The sequence below is a fragment of the Tachysurus fulvidraco genome, chromosome 24, assembly GCF_022655615.1.
Source record: "Tachysurus fulvidraco isolate hzauxx_2018 chromosome 24, HZAU_PFXX_2.0, whole genome shotgun sequence".
Taxonomy (NCBI): domain Eukaryota; kingdom Metazoa; phylum Chordata; class Actinopteri; order Siluriformes; family Bagridae; genus Tachysurus; species Tachysurus fulvidraco.
Window position 1 is genome coordinate 13,266,072 of NC_062541.1, and position 21,098 is coordinate 13,287,169.

The window sequence follows — 21,098 nt, forward strand, 5'->3', positions numbered from 1 at the left end:
AGAAGAATATGAAGACATAGAACAAGGTGACAAAGACAAAGAAGAAGAGGAAAAAATACAAAGAAGAAGAAGAGGATGAAGCAGATGAAAATGAGGTGGAGGAGGAGGAAGAAGAAGAGGTAGAAGAAGAAGAAGAAGAACAAGGTGACAAAGACAAAGAAGAAGAGGAAAAAAGACATAGAACAAGAAGTGGATGAAGCAGATGAAAATGAGGTGGAGGAGGAAGAAGAAGAAGAGGTAGAAGTAGATGATGATGAAAGACAGAGGAAAACAAAGACAAAGAAGACAGAAAAAGCAAAAGGAGGAACTGAAGAAAAGTAATAGACACGAGAAGAGACGATGGTGCATGATAAATAAAAACCTTTCCTAGTCGTGTCTGCGTATTTCATTAACAAACACAAGCACACCATTAAGACACATGCAGACCAATGCGTGTAATTTATTAATGCATTTATTACAGTTTTAATATTTGTTTCCATCATTAGGCACAATATACTGTATGTATATGGAGGAAAGGTCAGGGCTCTAAAGGTTTGGTCTGCATGCCTGTTTCATATACCAGAGCAGAAAAGAATAACACAGCATGCTACAAAATGGCAGAAATCAAACTGTTGTTTTCACCCATATATGCTAATGTGTAGTTATCTGTGTGTTAGGAGAGAGAGAGAGAGAGAGAGAGAGAGAGAGAGAGAGAGAGAGAGAGAGAGAGAGAGAGAGAATACATTATGCAGTGTTGTTTCTCAAATCAGTACCAGGGCCCCAGATGGTTTGCATTTTTGCTCCTATTGGTGAGACAAAATGATCCAGTGCCTTTACTGACTTTTCAGCTGATTGTGTATGAGGAGTGAACTCACACTCTCTACTACTTCAGATTTTAAGCCAGCCAGAAAGAGCTGATGCTTTTCTCTAGTTCTTTCCTTATTATAATACAGGAAAAAAAAAAACATAAAATCACAGATCTATCCATCCATCCATCCATCCATCCATCCATCCATCCATCCATCCATCCATCCATCCATCCATCCATCCATCCATGTACCCATTGACCCATCCACGTACCCATTGACCCATCCACTCACCCATCCATTTAACCACCCACCCATCTATATATGTACCCACCCACGCATCCTTCCACCCATCCATCTATCCATACACATACCCAAAATCCCACCTGTCTATCCATCCATCCATCCATCCATCCATTCATCCATCCATCCATCCATCCATCCATCCATCTATCTATCATGTAGGTGTAGCAAATACTGTATATAGTTTAGTTATAGTACGTTAGACAGTCTTGAGACAATTTAGACACAGCTCTTGTGCATCTCACTGCTAGTGTCATAATCAGAACATTAAAATGTACATGTTGTGAGTTAGAAGAGCAAAAATGTCAACCATCTGAAGCAGAGGATATCAACTTGTATTCTAGCAAAGTGTTTCTGTGGACAGAATTGAGTAGTTCAACCGATTACCATCAGAAAAAAACTCGGAATGTCCTCTGGAGTAGATCCTCTGTTGAGATTTATCCAAGCACATGCTAAAGAAGCAGTGACTACATCCCAGTAGGGGTTTCACTGACTTTCCCATTTATACATTTTCATTTCATTTGCCTTGTTTGTCGGTGATGAATTATTAATGGCTAAAAATGAAAAGAACACCGTTGTCCCCATACAGCCAGTGCGTCTCTGAACCTCTGGAAACAAGGACCTGGACTGGAAGTTTGAGTTGAACATCCCAGATCTGAAGAGAACCGGTTTGTATAACACTGGCATAACCAGAAATGTATAACAAATCATATCATAAAAGAAAGTCCAAACTATATACTGTAGATGCAAATGATAGCATGCATGTAAGTGCAGTATGTCTGAGTTTCAATCGGACGTACGGTTCTTTTATCAGAATATCCAGAGTCGGTCTGGAAGCAGCAGCCGTGATCCAGACGTTGCCCTAGATGTCACCTTAATGCTGCTGATCGATAAGCTGATACTACCATCAATACTCCATTTCCTCACAATCCTCACATTTATTTCAGGCTTCTTAAAGCATGTCACTAGCGGAAGAAACAATGACAGCAGAACAGCATTTCTACACTAAGACGCTTTGTGATTAGTAGTTCCAAAATAAAAGTATCTTTAAATACTAAACAGCATCACACAGATTTAATAGACCTGACAGAGATCAGTTCTCTACCTCTGAGACACGATACAGTACGTTATTATTATTTCATTACCGTGAATGGGCTTCAGCTCAAGGTAAAAAGAAATCTGAGGTACATTATGAGGTACGTATGGAGATTTAATTCAATCTCCATCCTTTGTTCTTTTAGAGAAACTAAACCGAACACCGTGCGACATGCACCGGCACACGGTCCTTAGCTCTAGCCATCTTCGACAACTTTAAAAACTCTTTCATAACCATTTCAGAAGTTCGGCACACTCTGAAGCACTCTGCTCTCTGTGACCATCTTTCCCATTTTGACATTTTGTAATATCATGGAACATTAGCTGACAAATTTTCCAGAGGTCATCAAATCATTTTCTAAAATGGTTCTTCTCCTGCAAGCACTATTTCGGCTATCAAGGACCATTTTTTAACTAGAAAAAGGCTAAAAATGCTTCAGAAGAACAAAAACTCGGACAATATTTGCTACGGATAAGTGAGACGTCTTGTGACCGACTAGGGCTACACGGTCAGCGAAAAGAAACAATTTCAAACTAAAGATCTAAACCAACAATCGACGCCTGCTATCGAGTTCAAACCTTATTAGTATAGTGTCAGTTTTCAGTGGTCATCTCACAGTAGAGGCATACGATATGTAAATAAATATTAGCCGTCTATTTCCCTGTAATATTTTACCGACCATGCAACTTTTAAGATCTCACAGATGAGAGATTAATTCTACGCCTCACTCGCTATTCTATTACTTCACGACATTCCCGCCGTCACAGAACCCATTTCCGAAAGTGTCCTCCTGTGTACCGTGGACCAGACTGTGGCTTCAACCAGCCATGAAATGCTGTCGAGTAGTTTAACTGAAACATGCCTTTCCTCTGTGGTTCTCAACACCACCACTGTTCGAGTGGTTAGCTGATCCAATACGATCTAATCGATAGCATTCAATCTGCTGCAATCCCCCACTTTTATATCAGACCTTGACTTTATGTAACCTTTCATTTCGTTACACTAGAACACGATTTCTGTTTAAGTTATTTCGAAGGCCAATCACGTGCTGAGTCATGCTACAGGTAAAAAAAATGGTTATATTGTTTTGCTTTTTTTCAGCTGATATACCGTATCATGTGGACTTTTCTGCTGATTGATATATAACAATGACTAAGCGATGTCAGATCAGTCGTGTGCTTTGTAGTAATAAAGGTAACAGTGCATGGCCATTTAATAATACGGTGATGCGGCAGAAAACGTCTGCAGAACAAATTCATTACGATTTCCGTCCCATATCCCTTTTCTTCCATTCACTTTAACGGTGCTGTTTCATAGCTAGATTTTTTCTTTAATTTTTTTTTAATTTACGTTTTTCTTCCATGGCCAGGACAAACCCATGGCCAGGACAAGTCTTCAGGAGAGGACGTCATTTGTTATTTTCAAGGTTTCTTTTTCTCATTCCCCCACGAGAAAACATACAAGCCATTTTTCCTGCGAAGTTCTCTCACCGCTTTCAGATCAGACACCCGAACAGACTCCATGTGGCGTCCTTTAATTAATGGGAATAATGTTTTGCCTGACTTTTGGTGTAATGACTGCCCTTTCTTCTTATTTCTCATGTCCTGTTTTGTTTTGAATGCTGGGAAGCATGGAGGCTGCCTTGATTTGAAGGGGCTGGAGCGTCGGAGAGTAGATCAGGTGGCATCTGCCACGTTAAGACAGCTGGTCAGAGTCACAGTGTAGTTTAGATTAAGGAAAGGACGAGCGGAAGGGGTTGTGGTGCAAAACAGAAAAACAGATCAAAGAGCCCACAGCGTACAGCTGAGCATAACAGAAAAAGACAACATACTTACGGGAATAAACACGAGGCACAGATAATATACAGATGTGCAAAATGTCTCTATGCAGTCCTTCTATAGAGTAAAGAGGGCAAAGTCAGGAAAACAGATATAGAGTAAGAAAAAAAGTAGAAAATAGTTACCAGTAGCCCTACTGCTGCGACTAATGTGCGTGCCTGAATATTATGCTAGTCTGAATGGTTTAGCTAACACACTCTCTACGGGAAAGTGCTACACTTAAGATGACATACAGTAAAATTAGTCTCTCGTTGCTAATTGTCCTTTTAGCAGGAAGAATATCTGTGGTCCAAGTCAGAGATGTTACACTTGCCACAGGAAGAAGAAGAAGATCATGAAGGAGAAGAAGAAGAAGAAGTCGTCTTAGGAGTCTAAGGTTGGTATCTGGGTGGGAAGGATGTATGATTAGGGTAAAGGGAAAGAGAAAGGGGAAAGATAAGTATCCTAAGACACAAGGGTTTGATCCGGGGCTTGAGTCGACTCAGTTTTGGAAGGCTGGTGTGTGCTGCCAATGATTTTGAGAAGACGTTTGCGGTGACTGGCGGGTCTCTGGAACTGCTTGGGTTATGGAGAGCTCTCCAAAGAGGCTGCAGAGAACGACAGAAAAAAGAGAGGGCGGTTGAGAAAAATAAGAAACATACATAAGACAGAAAGGGTAAGGTGAATAAAATGAAAGAAAAAAAGAGGAACGAGGAGGAAAAAGCCAAGCACAAAGGAGCGTACGGAAATGACACGAGGGATTAAGGGAGATGGAGCGGAAGGAGGGAAATTAGATGTAAAATACCAAATACAGTTTGAGGAAATGGAAAGAGGCAACAATGAATACAGGCAGAGAAGAAGAAAGCCAAAAGAACAGGCATTAAGAATTTAGTCAATTTAAAAAGAAAAAAAAAGAAGAGCAGGAGAGAGAACAAAGAGAACATACGCTTTATATGGCACTTGCTGTGGTAAATCAATACAACTATAGTTCACCGCTAGCACAAGACAATGTCAACGAACCCGGCACCCTGCTGACTCACCTGTCCAGAGTCACACATCGAGGCATGACCCATCTGACACTCAGCAACATTACAAGTCCAGATATGCCCAATAACATCCCACCCTCTGGGGACCATCCTGATGTTTATCTCACAATATAAGAACTCGACATATTAAAATAAAAGTATATTTGAGCTTATGCGCTCTGTAAGAACATGCACTGCCTCGTGGCTACACAGAAAAAAACAGGGCAAGCGTTTGAAATCCATTACCATGGAGAGTCCTGACAAGCTGTCAGAGCATCACAAGCCCTCCATCTCATGCAGGAGCACATGAGCAGGTGGTGCGAGTGGCTGACTCTGGAGTTTTTTTTTTTTTTGGTCGATCATGAATCCTTGAATCAAGGTCAAAAATATTCAGCTCCACGCCTGGAGACATGCCAACATGACAGCTACCATTTGCATGCAGACACTATGGCATGACTGTGGGAGGAAGTGTTGGGTTAAAAGTGGTAATGGAAAGTATTTTAAAAAATTTAGAATAGGGAGGAATTTAAAAAAAAATACTCCTTCATTCTTCCTGTCAGTGAAGAGCTTTCAAATACCGAGTCTGTCTGACTGACATTATGTACCATTACTGGAATAATAATATCCACCGTGTCCGTTTCTCCCGTACCCACCGCTTAGACGAAAGACAAATTTCCTTCTCGGTCGGTGTCGTAAATCAAGTGAAAGGATTGAGAGAAATTGTCCACTTCTCTTTGACCAACCCCCTCGAGCCAGAGGACACACTCCAGTCTCCTTCACCCCACTGACTCCATCCTCAAACAATGTGATTTACTCATAATGGAACACAGACAGAGTCGGCGCAGCTCATGTGTTTCACATTACACGACTGCTTTTTATGTTTCCTCTGAAAACAAAGGATATTTATCACTGTAACCTTCTTCTGACAAAATTTATAGTGTAATAAAATATGAAGAAGATAGAGAAGTTAGATCTTTTTCTCGTTTCTTGCTCCATACTGTCTCTCCTCTCAGCCCTGGTGGAAATGATAGACTGGATTCAAATGAATTACAGATGAGAGTTAGAAGGAGAGAGAGATACAGAGAGATACAGAGAGAGAGAGAGAGAGAGAGAGAGAGAGAGAGAAACAGAGAGACAGACAAAATCCAGGAGAGAGCTCTGGAGAAGAAGCTGGAGGCTACCTATGCATTCCTAATTAGTTTGTACGTCTACCAGTAAATTCCAGCTCGGACCGTTTCAAGCCTACTTTCTCTCTGCTGAATTCTGAGCTGAAAACTTTCTCGCAGCATGGCTGACAGATTTGCCTTTGTAGTGGCTGAGGAGCTCATTGATTGGAAGACCTGCTAGTATTTTTTGGTGGCGTTGATCCACTGCGGCTTCTGGTTCGGGCAAAAGGCCCGGGGCTGTGCTTGTGAACTCTGAAGCAGAAGCCTCACTATACAGTAGGTGTGTTACGGTTAAACACTGTTACTGTATAATGATCAAGTCAGAAAAGAAGACCAAAGTCAGGTGTTATACTAAGATGCTAATTTATTAAGAAAAAAGGAACACTGGAACTCATATAATATATAATATATATATTGTATAACATAATACACTTAATTTATTATGGAAAAAAAATCTTTGTCTTATTTTTCCAAAATAAATTAAGTGTATTATGTTATATACTGTGTATATTATATATAATGAGTTCCAGTGTTCCATTTTTCTTAATAAATTAGCATCTTAGTATAACACCTGACTTGGTCATCATACAGTAACAGTGTTTAACCATAACACACCTATAGTGAGGCTTCTGCTCACTATATCACACTATATAATGTGATCTGTTGTATTATACGAGCAATACACAAATGAGTAAGTAAAGAAAGAACACGTAACCACGGTTCAGTTGTTCTTATTTATTTATTTATTTATTTATTTATTTATTTATTTATTTACTTATTTATTTATTTATTTATTATTTAATTTTAAATTGAATAAAGGATGAGGAGGAGCTTCTTCCCACAGGTAATTCAGGCCCTCAACCAGGACAACACTCAGAACTCAGACTTTTCCCGACTATACAACACAGTGGATATTTTTGCCCAACGTTTATTGCACTACAACTGCACACACGTGCATTTTATTCAAGACAGTCACACAGTCGCACATCTGATCTGCTTTCATGTAAAAAATAGCCGTCTTCCAGCCAATCAGGATGGAGGATTCAGACAGACCGTGGACTAATGCACTTCTACAGTACATACAGATCATTTATTTTAAATAGCGTGTGGGTTGTGAATCCCATTAATTTCATATAAATGGCATTATTAAATAGAGACAATATAAATCTATTATGAGAAATTCTGAGAAATACTGTAAGACCTGAGGTTTAATTAAGCAACAATGCTGTATAAGCATAAGCGTCCTGTGGACACTCGAGGTTCTGCATTTCTCAGACACGGTTTGTTTTAAATAAAAAAACAATTAAAGCAGTTTCATGGTGTTTATGATCACCTGGTGTAAAGTAGACGGATTTCTTTCAGCCATTTTCACCTCACATCGATTTCAGCTTTTCCATGATTTGACTCTGGCCTTTTAGGTGCCGTTACACTATTAAATATAATTTTTATTGACAACACATATAGAAATAAACAAAAAAACTCATTTCAGCAAAACTCAGCTGTGAGCTATACCTATTATTGGCGTCACCAAATGCATATCGGCTCAACTTCGTTGACGTTCGCACTTAAATACAAAGAATATCAGAGTTTTTGAAACTTTTGTAAACCCAGTCTAATTTCTGGTACAAAAACACGAGGAACTGTTTGTCTGCTACTGTGTACGTTTGAAGCATCAATGAGTTTTAAAATCGTGATCGAGTGATCAGCGATACTATTTGATTTGTTCAACACATCTGTCCTCACGTCGAAAGTTCATGAAAGAGCACTCGCTTCAAACCTGCTCCTAACGAGCCGCACTGTTTGTTCTAGTTTGAGGGGAAACGAGACCTTTATAGCATTGTGCTTGGTGTCACGCCTCGGTCCTCGCCCAAGTGCATTTAAATCTGCCCATTTCCCATCAGTGCAGAAATAACAGGACAACTTTCCACACACAACGTCTGATCTGCTCGTGTTTGGGTTTAAATAGGTCGTCCTGTTCTCCTTTTAGTGCCTTCTTTACCTTGCCCTGGATTCTGATAACAAACAAAAGAGGGAAGTTGTTCAAACAAAGCAGCTCATCAGCATAACCCTCAGAAGTTATGTAAAGAGATCTATTTATGCAGACGGTCTGATTCTCGTTACTGACGCTCACACCAGGCTCAGCCACTTCCTTCCCATTCCCGCTCGCTTCCTCTCGAGCCGGGCTGCATATAGGAAAGGATGAGGAGAAGGAGTGGGAAGAAAGGATTCCACATCATTCCTACCGCTTACCTTCGCTCGCACCCGGCGTCTTTAAGAAGAACAAGAACGGCTGAATAAATCGCTCCACGTTGCACCGTAAGACATTTAACATTTCACAACGTTTTAGCAATTAAAGTCTTTTCTCTATTTAATCTGAATAAGATAAATGCACTGAACTCTTTTTGCCCACATCATTCACATATACTCATGATGGGTAGTTCTTTTTATGAATAGTCACTTCATCACAGCTGAATGTACTCCATTACACCTATTAGATTCACCTGGAATGATGGGAAAAGACTCTTTAACAGTAAAACACTGCAACTTTACTAATGCTGTTCAGAAAAATTTATATATATATATAAAAGGAAACAGACATGCTAGAATTTTCGCTTTTCTTCCCTCAAGCTCAATTTTAACTATTAAGCATGTTTCTAAACAGTTAAAAAAAACTGGGGGGAGAGAGAGAGAGAGAGAGAGAGAGAGAGAGAGAGAGAGAGAGAGAGAGAGAGAGAGAGAGAGAGACACACACACACAGAGAGAGACACAGAAAGAGAGACAGAGAGAGAGACACACACAGAGAGAGAGAGACACAGAGAGAGAGACAGAGAAAGAGACAGAGAGAGAGACAGAGAGAGAGACAGACAGAGAAAGAGACAGAGAGAGGGACAGAGAGAGACAGAGAGACAGACAGACAGAGAGAGAGACACACACACACACACACACACACACACACACACACACACACACACACACACACACACACACACACAGAGAGACAGAGAAAGAGACAGACAGATAGACAGAGAGAGAGAGACAGAGAAAGACAGAGAGAGAGAGACAGAGAGAGAGAGACAGACAGATAGACAGAGAGAGAGAGGGACACACACACAGAGAGACACAGAGAGAGAGAGAGACAGAGAGAGAGAGAGACTTTTACAGAATTAAATACCTAGCTTATGTACCTAGCTTGATTTAATAAGTAGCTCATCATTTGTCCTCGAATGGAAACAAGCACACAGCTTCATCAGAATAGAATAAAACAGAATAAGATATAACGGCTAAAAAAGCCGCACTGTCCGTTAAAATTGTAGGTTTTATTCCTTCACACAGAGCTGCATTTAAAGTTGGGAAAAGAGGTTTAAAGTTTGATACATATCCAGGGAACATTACTCACATACAGAAATACTTTCCACAGAAGCTTAACCTGATTTTTTACACACATTAAGAATATTAAAGTGACCCGTATGTCGTTCACTTTTCTCCTGAGTAGAGCTCCATACATACCATCAGAGCTTTCAGTAGCATCTAAACCACCATATTAAAATAAGTTCAATTAAAAGACGCACACACACACACACACACACACACACACACACACACACACACACACACACACACACACACACACACATACAAACACAAAATAAAGACTGATGAACTACAATAATGTGATGAAGCATTTTTTATGTCAAACGCAAAGCAATGTACCAAGCAAGAGGAATTTTCATTACATTTTCTCTACATTTGGAAAATTGATGCCAATAATTTACATTTAAATTGATTCATTTAGATGATGCTTTTATCCAAAGCGACTTACAAATGAGGGAATACAACTAAAGCTATATATCGAGTACAAAGAAGTGCTATTCATTCTTTTTTGATTGTTTGCACGAGGAGCAAAGTGTACAGATGGAGGTGTAAGGGCTTGTGTACGTACAGGTTGTATAGTGGGGATAAGTGGTTTAGCTCGAGGAAGAAGAAGTTCTGTATCTGTGACAGATTCCGGTGTCCATCACTGAGGGACAGTCAGTTTGAAGGTTCTGAAAAAGGAGCTCATGCCTCTCTGAGTAAGCACTAGTAGGCGTTCGGGGGATAAATGATCTCGGGTTGTGGGAGGGAACATGACTAGGGTGCTGAGGTAGTGCTGAGTGTTGAGGGAATTATCCAGTCATGCAGATCAGATGTTTATGTTCATGTTCATGTTCTCATCAAACCAAAGAATGGGGAAATATTTGATATCACATATGACTCATGGCTGGTTTGAGTATTTCATAAACTGCTGATCTCCTGGGATATTGATGTATGACAGTCTCTGGAGTTTACTTAACAACAGCTAGTGAGTAGAATTGACAGAGACTGTGACAGGGATGAAAGAATGACCAGTCTGGACACTAAAATAAGCACTCTTTACAAACGTCACGAGTAGAAACGGATCACAGAACACACAAAATGTCAAACCTTGAATAGAATAGGCAACATTCAGGAAAAGGACCACATCAGATTCCACTTCTATTAGCCAAGAACAAGAATACGATGCTATCGTCCAGAAGCCGACCGAACGATAGAGACGACAGAACGACCAGCTAGTCTGGCACCGACAACTGAGCCAGTGAGCTTCTTTTCCTCCATACTCTGATCGCTGTTTACACTAAGGCCACGTTCACACTGCAGGTAAATGTGGCCCAAATACGATTTTTTTGGGGTCAAGTGACCAGGTCGGACTTCTTCAGGAGTAGTGTGAAATCTCAAACACTCACTTCCATATGTGGTCCTGAATCAGACCCAAATCTGATTTTTTCCAATGTGGCCGCAGTGTAAACAACCAGGGCAGGTTTGATGCGACTTTTACGTCAATCTACATCGACATTCGTCACAATTATGAGCCGGCGAACACTTTATTTATTTATTTGTTTATTTATTTATTGGGCCGGCGAAAACGTGACACAAACGTGTGTGTGTTAAGAGTGTTATTTAAAGTGGTTACGTTGCATTGAATAAATCACATTATAGCATTACATGATATGTTTGCTTGCATCAGATGATACAATACGTCCTCCATAACCTCGCCAACTTTTTAGCGCAACGGCGTGCTGCGTGTGACGTCATCGTTATTATTCGTTTGCGCATGCGGGTCAGTTCGAAACAGCAAACAGTTCACACTGGTATCTGATATAGGCCACATTTTAAAAGGTAATGGGAACAGCCAAACAAAAAAAAAATCAGATCTGAGCAAAATATCCGAATTGAGCATTAAGACTTGCAGTGTGAATGTGGCCTAACTGTCCTGTATTTGCATGATTTTATAGACTCCTCTGCCACATGATTGGCTGACTGCATAATTGCCTGAATAAGAAGGAGTACAGTGGTCAGTGGTGAGCGTGTATTAGCAGCCGGATATACGGAGAATCTATCGAACGTCATGAATAATGATTCATATTCCATCTTTAAGTGTCTGTTTTCTGGAAAACATCACTGATACCTGTATACCAGAGTTCCTTATAAATAATGGCAGCAAGCCAAAAAAAAAAAATTGCACGATGAATCCATTTGCAGTAAGAACATATAAGATATATTCGCATGTATGCAGTTTCAGTTCGGTGCACACTTTTTTTTGTTGAAGCCATGATGTACAGAAAGTGTAGGGCTTAGGGGTGAAAAATGGTTTTGCAGTAGAAGCGTCAATGATTCGTATGATTATTTATTTAATAGTGTTTCTATATTTTGTGTGTATTTATGTGCAGAAATATCATCGATACAATACCAACTCTGAATCCTTACTAGGTCAGCAAAAGCAAGAACGAGGGTTAATACCGCACCTTAGCTACAGTTCTATAGCTTAGCCGATTTTCTTGATTCTTCCTTCTTCTCTTTTCCCTGTCTCATAAACTAAGCATGAGAGAGCGTGGTGCAGAGAGCGAGGAAATGAAACGTGGCTGGAACAAAGAGCCGGAGATACGTTCACCGCTGTATAAATAGGTTTAAAAGAAATGGGATTTATGATAAAACTGAGAGTACGTACTGCAACCTAATTTGCCAGCTTCATTGTAAACACTAACAAAAACAAAGAGAGAAGAATAAAAGCTGACACTCGTGGAGTTCGTGTATGACACAAGCTGGAATCAGGTCTGAGAAGGAGGAAGCTTTACTTCCTGTGATTTATTGGTGCGGTTCTTACTGTAGTCGCTGGTGCATGGAGCCAGGATTTGTCTGACGCTGGTAAATAACTGCTTTCCATTGAAAGTACGCTTTTATTTTCTCATGATTAGCCTGCATATCCTGACCTCCAGCTGGTGATTAACGGCACTCCATTAAATCCTATTAGACGCCATTATCAGAAAGCAAGAACTTTTGCAGAGAGAGTTAGAAATGTTGATCGGGTTTATTTTGGAATGCTGGAGTATTTGTGGAGTGTGTGTGTGTGTGTGTGTGTGTGTGTGTGTGTGTGTGAGCATAACACAGTGCTGATTAATGCTACGTTCTGATTGGTCAGAAGGGGTTGATTAATTTTCCGTAACTGTTGCTCGGACATATGAGTGCACTCGTTTTAATATATTATCATTTACTGTATGTAGTAACAACATAGAGAGGAGATTGTAGTCAATAGATATTACTTACAATTTTTTAAAACCTTTTTATTGCATATGTACAACATGAAAAATTAAGTTTTAGCCTTGGTTAAAATAAAATAAAAAAGTTTGGGAAACTAAATTCTGTAATTCTGTTCTCAACAGCTTGTTTGTGTTTGGACCCATTTTATAGACACAAATGCCCCTTTTCCAAGAGGCAGTTCGAGTGCTGGTTCGGAGCCTAATTTAGAACCAGTTCTTTCTGTTTCGACCGCCAAAGCACCGGCTCTGAACCAGGAAAAATGGTTCTTTAGCATGTTAGCACGTTTGATAATGTACCTTAAGTTTACTAATGTTTAATACACTTTTACTTTACTGCGATATGATACATTATCAGCACACATGCTAAGGCTAACTTTTTTTCTGTGTTAACGATAAAATAACGTTATGTACTTTATCGATTCCAACCTCCGTTTATACAGATTTCACGGAGCTGCACGTACACGTTTTATTCGCCGCGTTTGGATGCCAATGTATGTTCACAAAGCCATGAGCATTAACAGTAAAGCAACATCTGCCATTGTTGTCGTGTTTGTGTTTGCCGCCGCTGCGCTAACGTTGCCGGGACACGTGACACGTATACAGTGACGTCACACTCGGCGCTGTGATGGCTCTCTAGCCGGTGGAAAGGCAAACCGGTCCTTAGAAGGTTCGCCAGTGGAACCAACTTTGAACAAGCACCAGTGCTAGCTCTGAACCAGCACCCGGTTCTTTTTGGTGGAAAAGAGGCATATATGAATGGATGGATACAGAAGTATAGAAGTTTTGTTTTGTCACATATACAAAGTCTATAATATAGCACAGTGAAATGCTTTTTTCAAATATCCCAACTTTGGAGGTTGGGGTCAGTAAGCAGGGTCAGCCATGATACAGTACCCCTGAAGCAGTGAGGGTTAAAGGGCCTTGCTCAAGGGCCCAACAGTGGCAGCTAGACAGCACTGGGCTTGAACCCTGATCCGCAACCCAGAGATATGTACCTTTTTTTTTTTTTTAAAGAAAACCTTTGAGAAGGCAAAACAAATTTATGTTATTTCTTATCGGAAACAAGTTAATATGTAAGACATAACAGAAAGGCACAATAATCTAACATAACATAACAAAAAGGAAAATGAGGTAATAATTCCTGTTCAAAAGTGTGCATACCTTTAGTTCTTATGTGACATGCGGTCATTTGTAATAACTGTGCATGAGGTCCCTAATTCTCACAGGTGGTACAGTATTGCTGCCCATTCTTCTTAGCAAAATGCCTCCAGTTACTGAACATTTTTTGGTTGTCTTGCACAAACTGCATATTTGAGATCTCTCCTAGGTCAGGAGACTGTGATGGCCTCCAGAACCTTCACCTTTTTCTGCTGTAGCCATTGGAGGGTCAACCTTGCCTTGTGCTTTGGATCATTGTCATGGTGAAACATCCCAGAGCATCCCATGTGCAGCTTTCATGCTGAAGAATGCAAATTGTATGGCAGTAATTTTTGATAACATGCTGCATTCACCTTGCTATCAATTTTTACTAACATCCCTGTGCCATTGGAGCTCACACAGGCCCAAAACATAAGAGATCAGCCAGCATGCATTACAGTGGGGATAGTGTACTCCAAATACAGTAGATCTGTTCCAGAAGCTGTGAGGATTGTCTAGGTGCTGTCTGGTGTACTGAAGGTGAGCCTTTTTGTGCCATGGGAGCAGTAGTGGCTTTCTCCTGGCAGCTCGACCATGCAGGTCATTTGTGTTCAAGTACTTCCTTATTGTGCTCCTTTAACCAACAAGAGCACTTTTTTCCAGAGCAGACTATTTGTCTCAGATTTGTTTGTGGGATTTTCCTGACCTTGGCTTAGTATCAACAGAACCTCTTATTTCCCACCTCTTTGTCAGAGTTGAACAGCACACTGACTGGCATTTTCAAGTGTTGAGATATCTTTTTATATTATTTTCCTGCTTTATATATTTCAAGTACCTTATTATGCAGGTCCATTGGCAGTACTTTTGTCATGGTGCAGTATCCAGCCAAGTCAGTGCATCACCTCATGAGCTGAAAACTCGCTGACTATTTATGCACAGACACTAATTACAATTACAATAAGTCACAGGTGCAGAAACTTCACAGGTGCGATGAAGATTTTGGACCTCCACTGAGATGAGGCTGACTCTATGAGAATCCTGAGACATCTACAGATCTACCAGCTCCAGTTGGAGTCTATGATACCATGAGGAGATCTGAACTCCATGTGATCTCTACACCAATTCAACATTTGTTGAATATATATTTGTAATCACACCCTCTAGTGTCACCCACATGAGGATGGGTTCCCCTTTGAGTCTGGTTCCTCCCAAGGTTTCTTCCTTACCAATTTAAGGGAGTTTTTCCTTGCCACTGCTGCCTGAGTCAACTCAGACTTGCTCTTTGTGGATAAATACATATACATACCTAAGTGCAGCAGCAGAGTAGTAGTAGTAGTAGTAGTAGTAGTAGTAGTAGTAGTAGTAGTAGTAGTAGTGAGTGTACACTCTATGTGGGTCAGTTCCAGCACAGAAAGTATTAAAGCACTACCTATTAAAGCACTATATATATATATGTATATATAGCAGCTCTGTAAAGCTGCTTTGAGACAAAGCCCATTGTAAAAAGAGCTATACAAATAAACTTGAATTGAATTGAACTTGAATAATAGTCATTTAATTTCAACCTGTGTGTTTATAATGCGGCTATACGAAGGATATGCAAACTTTTGATCAGGGTTGTTTAAGTGATTTCAGTTATTATAAGGTTTTAAAAAAGAATCATACAACTATGTGATAATTAATGACAATGTTTAACAATTTCTTTCGGGGTATGCAAACTTTTGAGCACAACTTTTTACGGACCGTCTAAGATCCTGGGGGCGGAGCTTCATGACCTTTCCAGGAATCATTTAAATGCTGGACTCACCTAGCCATTATAGACCTGATCTTAGGAAAATAAACAACGCAGACAGATTTAATATTATATAATCCATCTTTTAGAGACAACATGGAAAAGACAAAACAAATATTGGTTCCATTTTTTTTGGAAGGAGTCTCCAGTGTCAGTGTTGACAGTCTAATGAGAGGCTGTGAAGAGGACTGATTACAGCCGTTATAATGTAAGATCTATCTCGTTTCGAGTTGCAGATGTTTTGCAACTATAAATCAATCAATATATGATGTGTAATTCTTTAATTAATTAAAAATGACAATCATTAACAAATTGCAGGCGTGTAAAAGGAAAAAAAAATGTTCTCAAATTATCGTTATTGCAAAAATAATCAACGTGGAATATTGTGCCACATACGTGTAAATTTTCTTACAACAGCAAAACCCAGTTGCGTTGTATTCCATGCACAATTTCCAATAATACATTACAAATAAAATTTACAAATCAAATCTGTTATTATGCTCTAGGAAAGATACCCTCGCAAGAAGAATGGCATTAGAAGATGCAGTAGAGCGCATGCAGGAACGGATAACAAGGAAAGTGGAAAGTGTGAGCACACAGATACGGGCTAGGTTGTATTCCCTAATGTGGTTCTGAGTATAGATTCTCAGCTCCTGCTCAGAGGACTACTGCATTTATATTTCAGTGTAAAAATAGCTCTCGTGATAATTTATTTAGCCTGAACAAGCCTGCCTGCATGTGCTCCGGGAAAATGGCTTCTCTCATACCCAGATCATCAGAAAACTCTCTCATACCTCCCGTTACTGTTTCCTCACAGAATGAGCTCCACATATTGTGCTAATGACATCACATTAGAAAAGCTGTGTAACGAACTGAGGTTGTGCCTTTCTTCTCAATGTCTTCTAGAAAAAAAAAACAACACTCTGATAAGCCAAATAATATCATTCACACTTTTGCAGAACTTTCTATTTGCCAGGAGCGATTACATTACACATGAATAAAAACGTAATCAACAGTTTCTTCTCGCTAGGATGGTAAGACTAAGTGGTGCAAAGCAGGGTGAACTGGCTTGAGCTAATCTGTGAGCTCATTAGTCTTACATCTGTGAAAGAAAATGAAAAAAAAAAAAACTCTCAAAAGAGTCCTAAAATGTGACAAATCTGCACTTTTAGTGGCAGCGATCCATGTCAGACAGGAAATGGGTCCAGGAAGGAATCCTAATGTTTTGACTGCATGCTGCATCTCCATAACCTTGAGATTTATTGGTGAATAATGACTCGGCTCTGTGAGCTGCCGTTGCTCTTATGGGGAGGGGGGGGGGGGAGGCATGTTTTCTTTTCAGTGCATTCCCAAATTACTGTCCCAATATTATTCATATTCATTGACAAAGAATGACAGTGCAGATGGTGCACACAGTGCAATAAATGAAGAAGTATTGAATATAAAAAAAAGATTAAGAGCTTTAAGAGACGAAGGTTTATCAGCAAAAACGTATTTTTGTATCCTCGAACTTGTTACAGGTCGATGGACGGGTTTCCCATTTCCCCATGACAATGCTAACGTTAAGTTTCGAAATAGATCTAATCAGCAACTAGAAACTAGGTCATGATTGAACATGCAAACAAGTCTTTGGGTTTAAGGCAGGAAACATCTATAAACATGTCTCAATGTATTAGGGGCAGTAAAGGTGATATTATGTATTATGTAATATTAATAGCTGATCATGTTCCTGGTAAAAAGATCAGATTGTATCTTTATCTCAAAATGCTGCACTGCGCTTTCCCTCTAGAGCACTGCACGACCTAAGGCTTGTTGGGGAACTGAACTCTAAGGTCCTGTAATTAAACCAGAAAGCAATTCATCACTCAACTAGTCTGGGAAAAAGTAAGGATTTGTCTAAGAGTGTGGGTGTTGGAATTCGGGCTGAGTCATTTTGGCAGATTACAAGAACCCCTCTTCCTTAACTACCCCATCCCTTTTTTGTTTGTTTTTTAAGAGGCAGGAAATTCTACTTAAATCCAGTTTAAATCTAATTATCCAGGATCTGAGTAAGAAAGGACTGTACACCACATGCCTAAAAAATAATAGAAAGCATACTCTAAGCAAATGAAGGACAACAGAAATGGTGACAAGTTTAGTTTAAATTACGTGATTTTACTCCTTGTCTCTCTGGATTGGGTCTGCTGGTGTATAAATCCCATCCTACCCATATGTGGTTCTTCTTTAAACTGCAGAAACTCGAGTGTCCTGAACTGAGCCCTGACTCTGACTCAACCCCACTGAGCCCTGACTCTGACTCAACCCCACTGAACACCTTTGGGTTGACCTGGAACACAGACTGAACCCCAGACCTCCTCACTCTCACTCTGACTCAACCCCACTGAACCCCTTTGTGATGAACTGGAACACCGACTGAACCCCAGACCTTCTCACTCTGACTGTGACTCAACCCCACTGAACCCCTTTGTGATGAACTGGAACACCGACTGAACCCCAGACCTTCTCACTCTGACTGTGACTCAACCCCACTGAACCCCTTTGTGATGAACTGGAACACCGACTGAACCCCAGACCTTCTCACTCTGACTGTGACTCAACCCCACTGAACCCCTTTGTGATGAACTGGAACACAGACTGAACCCCAGACCTCCTCACTCTCACTCTGACTCAACCCCACTGAACACCTTTGGGATGAACCGGAACACAGACTGAACCCCAGACCTCCTCACTCTCACTCTGACTCAACCCCACTGAACACAGACTGAGCCCCAGACCTCCTCACTCTCACTCTGACTCAACCCCACTGAACACCTTTGGGATGAACCGGAACACAGACTGAACCCCAGACCTCCTCACTCTCACTCTGACTCAACCCCACTGAACACAGACTGAGCCCCAGACCTCCTCACTCTCACTCTGACTCAACCCCACTGAACACATTTGAGATGAACTGGAACACAGACTGAACACAGACTGGAACACAGAATGCTCTTGTAGCTGAATGAACACAAATCCACGCAAAAGAGAACAGAAGAGTGGAGCACATTATCACAGTAAAGAGGAATAAATCTGGAATGGGATTTTTTAGCGAGTACATATGGATGTAATAGTCAGGTGTCTGCATACTTTTGTACGCTTTACAGTGTACACAAATGAAGGTCCCAAACCTCAAAACTGAAGTAAGATCACAAACTTTTTGGACAGCCATCAACACTCATTAGATTCTGTGTACATTATGAATCACATTAGCGACTGTCAACTATGTAGGTCGCATCACAAGAGTGTTTGCCAAGCAACTAAATGATAAATATTAATACCAAGAGTGCATATGGACTCTGGGGACCGAATGTCGCCATGACGACTTGCTTCCTTCCTTCTCTGAAATGTCGGCTGCTCATCACCTCCTATCAGAGGAAAAAAGTGTCACCATCAGCCAACGACATCAACCTGAGTGCATTCTATAAAGAGCTAGGGCTGAAATAGTTTGAGAGGGTGATCACACTCACAGGTACAACAACCATGGAAATAAAACCCACACAGCTCTTCGAAGCTCAGGAAGTCAGGACTTCTTGAAATTTAATAAAACAAGTTGCCTGATCAGACACCCACTTGCCTCTGAATCATGGAGAGATATATCTTTATGGCTAACTCAGCTGCTCCTTATTCTTATTCCTCCCACAGCCAAGAGTACATGAACTGTTAGTTCAGCAAACACACCACTGTGTACTGGAGAAATGGCAATTCTGACCAGGGGCCAGGGGGATTAAGGTAAGAATGATGACTCACTTACAGAGCAAATGTCTGCTAAACAAAGACATAAAGTGGAAAAAATGTGGGGGGGGGGGGGGTACTGAGAGTGAAAGAAGACCCTGAAAGAGACAGAGAGAGACAGAGAGTATGAGTGAATGAGAGCATGTGCATGAGAGAGAGAGAGAGAGAGAGAGAGAGAGAGCGCAAGTGATAGTGGCAGAGAGACGTTGAGAGAGAAAAAGAGAGAGAGAGAGAGAGAGAGAGAGAGAGAGAGAGAGAGCAAGTGATAGTGGCAGAGAGACGCTGAGAGAGAAAAAGAGAGAGAGAGAGAGAGAGAGAGAGAGAGAGAGCAAGTGATAGTGGCAGAGAGACGCTGAGAGAGAAAAAGAGAGAGAGAAACACTGAGAGTGAAAAAGAGACACTGAGAGAGAGAGAGACAGAGAGAAAAATGGAGAGAGTGAGAGAGAGGGAGCAAGTAACAGTGACAGTAAAAATGTGAGAGACACTGATGGAGAGAGAGACTGAGGGAGAACCTGAGAGAGAACCTGAGAGAGAAAGAGAGAAAGAGAGAGAGAGAGACAGACAGAGAGAGAAACACTAAGAGTGAAAGAGAGAACCTGAGAGAGAGAAAGAGAGAGAGAGAGAGAGAGAGAGAGAAACAGTAAGAGTGAAAGAGAGAACCTGAGAGAGAGAGAGACAGAGAGAGAGAGAGAGAAACAGTAAGAGTGAACGAGAGACCCTGAGAGAGACAGAAAGTGAGAGATAGCACAAAGGAAGTGTCCCAGTTATCTTTTACAATTAAAAACTGCTAGGTGCTCTGGGAGAACTCAGTGAAGCCGTGATCGAATGTGAAAACAATTTTCTCTTTACACTCCTGCAATAACCGTTCCATTCGTGGGAAGCGGGAGTCACTGATGTTTCTCACTTCAGCTGTAACAGAAGATGAGGAGGGGGAAAAGCACACAAAAGGGAAATGAGTCAGTTGTGTTTAATCGTTCTTCAAAACGAAATCCAACATGCAGCAACAAACAAGTCCAACAAATAAGCCAATTCATTCACGGGATTTAAGTCTCGCTTCCAAACACAGCTAACCACACAAGACAACAGATGTGGGCAAGCCAGGAGATGTAGACTAGCACTGGCACTCTCTCTCTCTCTCTCTCTCTCTCTCTCTCTCTCTCTCTCTCTCTCCCTCTAATAAGCCCTGACACAAAGCGTACTGTACTGAACAGCACAGCAGACCAAGCCCATTAGATCCACACACACACACACACACAACACAACTCAACACTGCAGAAAGTAAATCAATCGAAATATTAGGTTTTAAGCTGGGATGCTGCCACGTGCTTATCCGTGTGTGAGAAGTGTGTCGACACATACGTGTGCTGTATTTTTATCTATCCACGCTTTACAAATACCATTTGTCATCATCCACTTTTCACCACAGGTCTCTTGTTGTTTTTTCCCCTCGGTTGCACCCAGTAAAGGTGAGGACAGGTTGTCACAGTGCGGAAGGAAAAAAAAACTGCAAAGGTTTCATTCTTCATTATGGGAGGGGAAAATTAGCTTGTCTTCACAGCTCAGGAACGCAACAGTCCGCCATGTGCACAGTGGCA

The 21,098-nt window shown here is 40.8% G+C and overlaps 1 protein-coding gene across 2 annotated transcripts in view; it reads right to left on the reverse strand.

Moving 5' to 3' along the window:
- Nucleotides 1–433: 433 nt before the first annotated feature.
- samd12 (sterile alpha motif domain containing 12) overlaps nt 434–21,098 on the reverse strand; it is a 114,094-nt gene continuing 93,429 nt past the window's right edge. The window contains exon 5 of one of the 2 annotated variants that reach the window (XM_027148484.2): nt 434–4,609. In XM_027148484.2, coding sequence (XP_027004285.1) covers nt 4,587–4,609 — 23 coding nt within the window. In that variant the 3' untranslated portion in view covers nt 434–4,586. Of the gene's footprint in view, nt 4,610–7,021; nt 8,376–21,098 lie in introns of those variants that run through there. The other variant, XM_027148480.2, reaches the window with a different exon arrangement.